Source organism: Cajanus cajan, chromosome 6 (assembly GCF_000230855.2).
Source record: "Cajanus cajan strain Asha chromosome 6, NIPB_CcT2T_4, whole genome shotgun sequence".
NCBI lineage: Eukaryota > Viridiplantae > Streptophyta > Magnoliopsida > Fabales > Fabaceae > Cajanus > Cajanus cajan.
In genome coordinates, this window is record NC_138522.1 from 20,601,850 (window position 1) to 20,610,833 (window position 8,984).

Sequence of the window (8,984 nt, forward strand, 5' to 3'; positions counted from 1 at the left end):
TACTCATATCCACATCCAATCAGTTAATCATTCAAACCATAACATTACCACATAATCAAATTAATAGATTTCAATCCAAAACCCTCAATGCACATCAACCCTAATCCTCAAAATGCACAAACTCAATATCAATTTGATAAATTCAAAACACACAAGAACCTTAGTATATAATAGCAATATAGTTTCAATCAATAACATACTCAAGAAAATCCTCTCAAACAGATAACTTAAGAGGCTTAGGAATCGTCTCTCTACCCTTATCCCTTATATATGTCTAAGGACTCGATAATCTCACTCCATCTACCTAGAGTGATGATTCTCATGGAACAAAGCTTCTTCGGTAGCTCCTGCTTCTAATTCGTGTATTCCTTGACAGTTTTATGTTATTCTCCTCCTACAAGTGCTTTAGGTTTTTAGAATTAGCGTATAATGATATAATCCCTCTCTAGTTTCCTCTTTTGAATTAGTCTCTAGGTTGGACCCAAAGTCTGCCCAATTGTTGCTAATGTGCTCTTCCCATTTATTTTAATTAATAAAATATTTCTCTAATAACTTCTAATTTATTCTAATTCATTCTTTATTTAGTTTTTTTTTATAAAAAAAAGGTGTTTCATCCATCATGGAGTACCATTCCAACCATTTAACTTACAATATCTTATTACTTTTTATGAAGTCCTCACCCTCTCAACTTTAACTTTCGCTTAATATTTCTTCCATTAAATTTACCTAAATTCATAAATTTTATATCTTAGTTCCCTTAGTTATGCTAACATATAAGTATCTTATAAAGTCCTAAACCCAATTTTTTTATATCACTCATTCACACTTTTGGGTTTCCAGCACACAAATTGTTTCAGGATCACATTCCTCTCGATCTCCATTCAATCAACAACAAATCAAGGTTTAAACTTGCTAATTGAATAAAATTAAGTCACAAAAATTGAACAATTCATAATAATATTTATAGGTCTCCCTCTAGGGTATAACAAATAAATCATGTGCTCCAAATAATCAAAATAATGCTCCAAAGGTAATTAATTCGATCAAATTTCATAATTTTGACTTAACAATTTTTTAGTCCCTACAAAATTGGCTGGTTTTGCTTTTAGCCTTTGCAAAAAAATTTCTTTATTTTTTATTCCTCTAAAATTAAAATTATTGTTTTTAGTCTTATTTTAACATCTTTTTTTATTATTTATTTATTACAAGATTAAGTGAACATCTTAGGTATTACATATGATTATTAGTGATATCATGTCAATGTTCGACACTTCTAGAAATTAATTCATTTATATCTTTAAAATAAATATTATTCATCTATCTTAACATAATCGTTAAGTACAAAAAATAGTGACTTTGAATTTTAGAGAGATAAAAATAGAAAAATATATTTTACAGACATCAAACAAAAATTTATTTATTTTATGAGGACCAAAAACAATGTTTACAAATTTTAGAAGGATAAAATACAAAGAAAAAGAATTATATGGATCAAAATCAACTTTAAAATACATAAGACTTTTCAAGATTACTTAAAACAACATGTATTGCATTAGATATTGGTTGATTGACCAATTCGGAGCACTTTTAAAAATTATTTATATAAATGAGGTTGTTTTGAAACTATTTACACTTTTGGGGCATTTTATGATGTCGTTATGGGCCATAGCGGCACCAGTACCACATATTTTTTTTTTTGGTAATTAAGGACGGCTAAAATTTAGCCAGTAAAAGTTGCTACAGGCTGTAACAATTTCTCTAAAGTCGCTATGGGCTCCATCTCCATTTCAAAAAATAATATTTTATTATTAAAAAAATATATTATGTAAAGGCGCTATGGCCCATAGCGACACAATGTCACTATGGGTCATAGCGCCTTTACGTAATATTTTTTTAATAATAAAATATATATTAATTATATTTTTAATTAAGTGAAGGAAAAAAAAATAACAAAACTTAATTAAAAAAGAAGTATAAAATAAAATAATTGAAAAAGAATTGATAAATTAAGTATGGAAAATGAAATATAAAAATTCTTATTTAAAAAAAATTAAAAAATAAAAAGGGATGTCGCTATGGGGCATAGAGACTTTGTGTCACTGTGGGCCATAGCGATATGTATTTTAATTTAATTTAATTTAATTTATATTTTGCATAATTATTGTATAAATTATTTTTAATATTTATTTTATAGTTTTATTTTTCTGCGTTTGATATTTAATATATTTTCATGTTTTTCAGATTTATTTGAATTAATTGAAAAAAGAAAACACACAGAAATAAGTATAAAATTTTATATAAAAATAAAAAAAATGATGTCGCTATGGGCCATAGCGACACAATGAATGCATGGCCCATAGTGACTATTGCAGTATATATACACCCCTTGGCAGTTACGTTTTGTTCACATTTAAAATCACACCGATAAGTATAATAGGTGGAGCTCTGATTGAAATTTGTGAGTGAAATTTTGTTGTAGTTGAATTATAAATTATAGCTATTTGTACTAATTATTAGTTTTTTTTGCAGGTATTATCGATCAAATTATAGCTTATATTTACACTAGAAAGATGTATGAAAGTTTTCAAGGTGTAACATTTGATGGACCAAGAAAAGGAATGTATATTAAACGAGGTATAACTTTGGATATATTAAAGAGAAGAATTCACAACAAATTTGGTCTTAACACTAGTGCAAAAAGGATAATTTACGTCGGTTATTTTAAGGTTTTTACGTCAGAAAAGGGTCCGACGTTAATGCAGGAGACGTAAATTTACGTCAGTTGTGACAGATGACATAAATTTACGTCAGACATCCCCTAGGACCGACGTAAAAAGGGTTTAAAAAAAACACACTAAAATATTTACTTCAGACACACCATGTTCGAGTAAATTTACGTCGGACAATGCTATATCTGACGTAAATTTACGTCGGACATGGTGTAGTCCGACGTAAATTGATGCATTTTTTTTTATTTTTATTATTTTTTGATAGACCCAAAACCTGCATACAGTCCAAAATACAAAACCTAACCCAGGCAGTCCAAAATATAAATTCAAATATTTTATATTTCAAAATTGAATGACAAAAAGAAAATAATATATAAATCTTAAAAAGCATAAATTAAGACAATGTAAGTCCTATTATCTTAAAAAAGCTATAAAACATATGTTTGTCAATGCTATCAAACTAGAAACATAATATCCAACTAACTAAACTTAGAAATCTAATTATTATATACTTTGAAGAAAAAAGTTGCCCATTGTTCTCTTATCTTGATGATTTCATCTTCGGGCAATGCAGATGAATCTTGAAAGACCTGAAACATTAATTTAAGTGTCATTAATATGCAATGTTAATTATCATAAAGGTAAATATACTTAAATAAATTTTGATATGAATTACCTGCCCCCAAGAATCAGTAATACCCGCAGAAACTATGGCTCTCATCCAATACATGATGTAATAACCACATTCAAACGAGTCCTATTGCTTATTACACTAAAATGAGAAACAAATAACTATTATTTCCATAGTCGATAAATTCAAATATTATTGCCTCTATTAATTAATTTGCTAACCTTAGGGTATATGAATTGCAATGTCTTTGATGTGGCTCTTCCACTTAAAATATTAGCTTCAGACACGATTCTAATTAATTGAAATAAAAACAGATGTTAGCCAATATATATAGTTATAGTTTTAAAACATAATAAAAAATTTTAGTTACCCTTGTAATTGGCATTTAATTTCGTGGCTTGGTTTTCGATGTAGTGAACAAAACCACACCACGGTGTATTCCTTAGGAATGATTACCATTAACTGCCAATGGGACCTACATTGTATGACAAACAAATTAGTTATAAAATTACCATGATTAAAAAACCAATTAAAAAACTAACCCGTCAACGTATGGAGCCATGTATATATCTTTTCCTGATTCACTCATCCATGTTTGCATATATTGCTGGATCTAGACCTGACTGTTTCTTGATTTTTGGATGGATTGAGGCTCAATAAATCCATATACTTGTGCTTGTGCTTGCTCCACATTCAATTTGTCCATGTACCTGACACAATTAATTATTACAAGTTAAATGTAATTATTGTAATTTTAGACTCATAAAAGAAAATATCACTTACATGGCCCACAACTGTATGATAGATATATTTAACATGGAATTTCCCCCAATAATCTCTAATGCGTCAGGCAGGGATATGTATAATGGAACATTAGAGCTATCAACTCCAAAAACTCTAATGTCCCACTGCAATTGAATTGGTTTCTTCTTCAATCGTGGTAATATGGTTAGAAGCCTAGATATGGGATCATCCTCAGCTTCTGCGATATCAGCATCATCAACAAAAGGTTCTCTCATGACCTCCTTACCACGATTGATAAAATCCTAATGAAAGAATCAAAATTAGTTTAACATTAATAAAATTATAAGAATATAAAAGAGCAATAATAGAATTACCTTTGTCCGTGCTGAAAGCGGCATCACCAAATGTTTTGGCCAAGCTAAGAATGTGTCGGTTGCCTGCCCCACTAGTTGAACCTCTGTATTGGGCAAAGGCACTGGAGCAGTAGCATCTTGAACTTGGTCAACCACAACCCGTGTCCAGTTTGGCTCTAGAGGGACACCATGGATGGTTGAACCACCCTCAAATACTCGACCAATAGCCATTAACCGTGGGGGGTCATCCTCAACATATAACTCACACTGGTTTGGTACATCAGTGTGAGTCTGTTCCCTTGAGGGATCTGGAGCAGCACAAGTCCCTTTAGTGCTGACTCGAACACCATCATGAGCAACTGCAGTCTGTTGCTGAGAACGAGCCAAAAGCTCAAACTTCTGTTCAAACTCTTCTCGAATGTTCTTCAATTTCTCTTCAAACTGCATCTCCATTCTCTGCATAGCCTCCTGACTGCAAGAGTCAATAGTACTGCTCCTCGATGGTGGTGCACCAAAGTAATCTCGATGACTCGAAGAACCACCAATACCATGCACATGCCCTGCGTGCTCTGGCCTTCCTATGACCATTGTGAGTATATCATCCCAACCATGGGGAACAAATGAGCCCTGGATGGTTTTCTCAACTAAACCCATCTGCAACATATTAACAATAAGTATACCATAAACTACACTTATGAATTGAATGAGTTGAAATGAAGAGTCTTAGTTTGTATATTTTTACTTACTATTTTATCAACATTAATGACTCTTGCAGACTCAGAAGTCATTTGTCCATCTGATTTTGTTCGAGCTGTTATCCACATCTCATAGCGAGGAGGTGAATCCACACGGTCAGATGACTGAACCCTTGATGCCTCTGCCCTAGCCTTCATCAATTTCTTTTTTATTTTTTAATTCATATCCCCCTCTTGACAATAGATGGGGTGCATCATTCTTACTCTGTCATTCTTGGTCAGCTACTCTTTTGGCATGCAATAATACAAATAAGAAAATGAGATTAATTAAAATATACCTTAAGTATTTGTGTCAATGTAAGAATTATCAATAACTAACCTGCCAAGAAGGGTCCAATCGAGTGGCACGAAATTGCATCCACTCCTCATCAGTAATCTGGTACTTTAGACAAGGAGTCTCATTTTGTCGCTCTCCAAATACATACTCCCGTGTCAAGAAAGTCTTGAAGTCTCTCCACCTGGTGGCAAGGGCAGATAACATCTTCCTCCTCATGACCTCAGTGTTGGCAATGTCAAAATTTTGCTATCAAAATAACAATAAATAATAAATAACGTATTTAAGTTATATAATATTGAAGGGATGTGAAAGTATATACCTGAATATCCTGCCACATGAGGTTCTTGTCAACCTCCTCAACGTTATCCCATGATGGAATGATAATAAAAACATGACGTCGAGCTAGGACTCCCATTGAATGCTTTCTTCAATCTATGGTATGGATGACTACGAACTAGAAACTTGCGATGCCTAGTGTACGCAGTCTTTTGCCCATATTTCAATTGGGTATAACTTGTGTTTTCTTCACATATAGGACATGCATAATGACCCTTCACACTATACACACTCAGGTTACCATATGCTGGAAAATCATTTATTGTGCAAAATAACATTGCACGCAAAGTAAATTTTTCTTCACGATATGCATCAAAGACCTCCACTCCTGTCTCCCGTAAAATTTTCAAGTCATCAATCAAGGGACTAAGATACACATCTATGTCATTTCCTGGTTGTCGAGGTCCTGATATCATTATAGACAACATAATATTTTTTCTCTTCATGCATAGCCAAGGAGGCAAATTGTAAATGACCAACAAAATTGGCCATGAATTGTGTTTACTACTTAAGTTCCCATAAGGATTCATGCCATCTGTAGCTAGATCAATCCTCAAGTTTCTTGACTCTGCACCAAATTCAGGAAATGTTTCATCAATCCTCTTCCATTGCGGAGAATCAGCTGGATGTCGAAGAAATTTGTCACATTTTCTACCATTTTCATGCCATATGAGGTTTTTTGCATCCTCTTTAATGGCAAACAATCTTTTAAATCTAGGTATTATTAGCAAATACCATAAGACCTTAGCCGGGGGACCCTCTATTTCTTCCTCACCACTACTTCCATCAGTTTTCTTTTTGAACCGGGACAATCCACATGTCGGACACACTTTCAATGTAGCAAAATCATTTGTATACAATACGCAATCATTAGGGCACGCGTGTATCTTCTTATACTCCAAAACCATTGGACATAGTATCTTTTTTGCCTCATATTTGCGAGTAGGTAACGTGTTATCTTTTGGAAGCATCTCCTTCAACAACTCCAACAATTTTGTGAAACTTTTACCAGTCCAGCCATTTCTTGCTTTTAAACTAAACAATCTTAAAGTTGCTGATAATCTTGTAAACATACTGCATCCTGGGTACAATGGTTGCTCAAAATCAGACTTTAAGGTATCATACACATGTGCTCTTTCAAAGTTTTCTTCACCAACATCACATATCATCTCTTCTAAATTATCGTCAATCCCTTCAAAATTTTCAGTTGTTGACACTGTTGGAATGTCTAATATTTCTCCGTGCCATGTCCATATTGTATAACTCTTCATAATACCAAATATAAATAAGTGACCACGTATTTCCCCAACTTCCTGACGTATCTGATTCAAACAACGAACACATGGACAATAATATGCCCCTTTGATGGGTTTTCCATTTTCTCTTGCAAATTGCAAGAACTCTTCAACTCCATTTCTGTACTCTTGACTAATGTGACGTGCATTCATCCAACTTCAATTTATTATCTATATATTAACACAAATTAACTATTGACTCAGTTATTCATAATTATTCTAACCTAAACTACAACCCTAAAAAATCGATAGTAACACATTTAATGCGTTTGGAACGACCCGTTCTAAAAGCAAAACGGCCCGTTCCAGCTGCATTAATTTTGTATTTATTGTTAATATGGAACAGCCCGTTCCGAAATAGCTGCATTAGTTTTGTATTTATTATTAATCTAGAATGGCCCGTTCCAGATGAACAATTAACAAACAATAAATTCAAGTAGAATGGCCCGTTCTGGTTGTAGAACGACCCGTTTTGGTTGCAGAACGGGCTATTCCAGATGAACAATTAACACAAAATAATGCAGAGAAGAGAACTAAGTTGAAACTAACCTCAAACGTCCAGGCCCAATGCAAAACAACGTGCAAGAGAACTAACAACGTGTGCAGAGACTAAAGACTAAGATATCTTCTCTAGAAACTTAGATGACAAAACATGTAATAAACTAAGCGCTCGCGGGAAGAGAACAAAAAGGGGAACATATAAATAACATTTTACGTCGGACTAGGTGTGGTCTAACGTAAATTATACAATCTACGTCCGGCGTGTATTGTGTCCGATGTAGATTGTATAATTTATGTCGGACCACACCTAGTCCGACATAAATTAGTCCACTTTTAATTACAAAAATGCCACCGTTTATTTTTTACGTCGTATTTTCATATTTCTGACGTAAAATGGGTGACATAGTAACCTTATTTTGCACTAATGTAAGTCAAATCAAGTGATATTATCTGTAAGTTACTAAATAGTGTATTAAAATAGGAGTACTAATATGGACATACCATAATTGAGTCTTTAATTTCTTCGGGATCAATGTACAACTTTCCTTTTCTACGGTACCACCTCATGTATTCTAAATTTGGACCTAATAGTCCAACCTGTGGAGGAGTAGGTGAAAAGTGATATGCATATCGATTGCCCCAATGCTCTAGTGCTGGACTTAATATTGTAGCCCAATCATCATCAGCCTTTCCACGCAGGGTCAATGCATGCACATGACCAGGAGTCATCGGAAGATTTGGAATTGGTTGTTGACAACCGAATTGCCTCATGACCTTATCTGGCTGATGCCAATCACAAATACATAGGGAAAGTAACGGGATTATAGAACCCCAAATACGGCTCCCCTGTGTGCAGTCCTCGGGCATCTGTTCAACAGGTGGATATGGTTGCCAAATAATCTGTAAATAAAATTATTTAATTAGTATATATTAAAATACAAATAAGTTACATAATTTATTTATAAAATCGCTAAAATTTAAATTACTTACAGATTTTCCATTCAAACGGTCAAAGTATCTGCGATAAAATTTAATATCATCGTTCATACTTATTTTACTGGCTGTGTTGGACCACCTGAAATCAATATGTAAATGTCGCTACCCAAAAATTTCTGATCTTGCAACTTATGGTTTAAACATCCTTTTGAAAATCTCATCAATTAAGGAATGCCCGGATGCCAGATTAATCCTTAATCAATGGTTTTGAAAATAGGTTCTTAGGAGTTGCCACCAATGTTTTACTCAAAACATTAGAAAAAGAAAAAAGTTTTTTAAAGTCCGATGGCCTTAATAACCAAAATTGGGCACCCCTACAACGCCCATAATCGGTACCCTATGACAAAGTTAACATTATAAGCAATAA

The 8,984-nt window shown here is 33.3% G+C and overlaps 2 protein-coding genes across 2 annotated transcripts; both read right to left on the minus strand.

The window, feature by feature from the left end:
• Window positions 1-4,605: 4,605 nt before the first annotated feature.
• On the minus strand, window positions 4,606-7,515 carry LOC145958601 (uncharacterized). Its single transcript, XM_083076104.1, has 4 exons — window positions 6,047-7,515; window positions 5,225-5,344; window positions 4,900-5,111; window positions 4,606-4,633 (listed from the first exon to the last, which is right to left on the minus strand). The coding sequence occupies exons 1-4, from the start codon at window positions 7,271-7,273 to the stop codon at window positions 4,606-4,608; spliced, it is 1,587 nt and encodes a 528-aa protein (XP_082932230.1). The 5' UTR covers window positions 7,274-7,515.
• A 592-nt stretch (window positions 7,516-8,107) lies between these two features.
• LOC145958602 (serine/threonine-protein phosphatase 7 long form homolog) lies at window positions 8,108-8,668 on the minus strand. The gene is made up of 2 exons (XM_083076105.1): window positions 8,612-8,668; window positions 8,108-8,521 (listed from the first exon to the last, which is right to left on the minus strand). The coding sequence occupies exons 1-2, from the start codon at window positions 8,666-8,668 to the stop codon at window positions 8,108-8,110; spliced, it is 471 nt and encodes a 156-aa protein (XP_082932231.1).
• Between the last annotated feature and the right edge of the window lie 316 nt (window positions 8,669-8,984).

Bases quoted from the DNA above. Each gene is read 5' to 3' on its own strand.
- LOC145958601 (XM_083076104.1), bottom strand. From the start codon at position 7,273: ATGAATGCACGTCACATTAGTCAAGAGTACAGAAATGGAGTTGAAGAG. The intron at 5,345-6,046 runs GTGAAGGGTCAT...AAATTGATGAAG, and splicing joins GTAACCTGAGTGTGTATAGT to GCTAGGGCAGAGGCATCAAG. The intron at 4,634-4,899 runs GTTTGAAGAGAA...GTGTCCCTCTAG, and splicing joins ATGCAGAGAATGGAGATGCA to AGCCAAACTGGACACGGGTT.
- LOC145958602 (XM_083076105.1), bottom strand. From the start codon at position 8,668: ATGAACGATGATATTAAATTTTATCGCAGATACTTTGACCGTTTGAAT. The intron at 8,522-8,611 runs GTAAGTAATTTA...TTTTATTTACAG, and splicing joins ACCGTTTGAATGGAAAATCT to ATTATTTGGCAACCATATCC.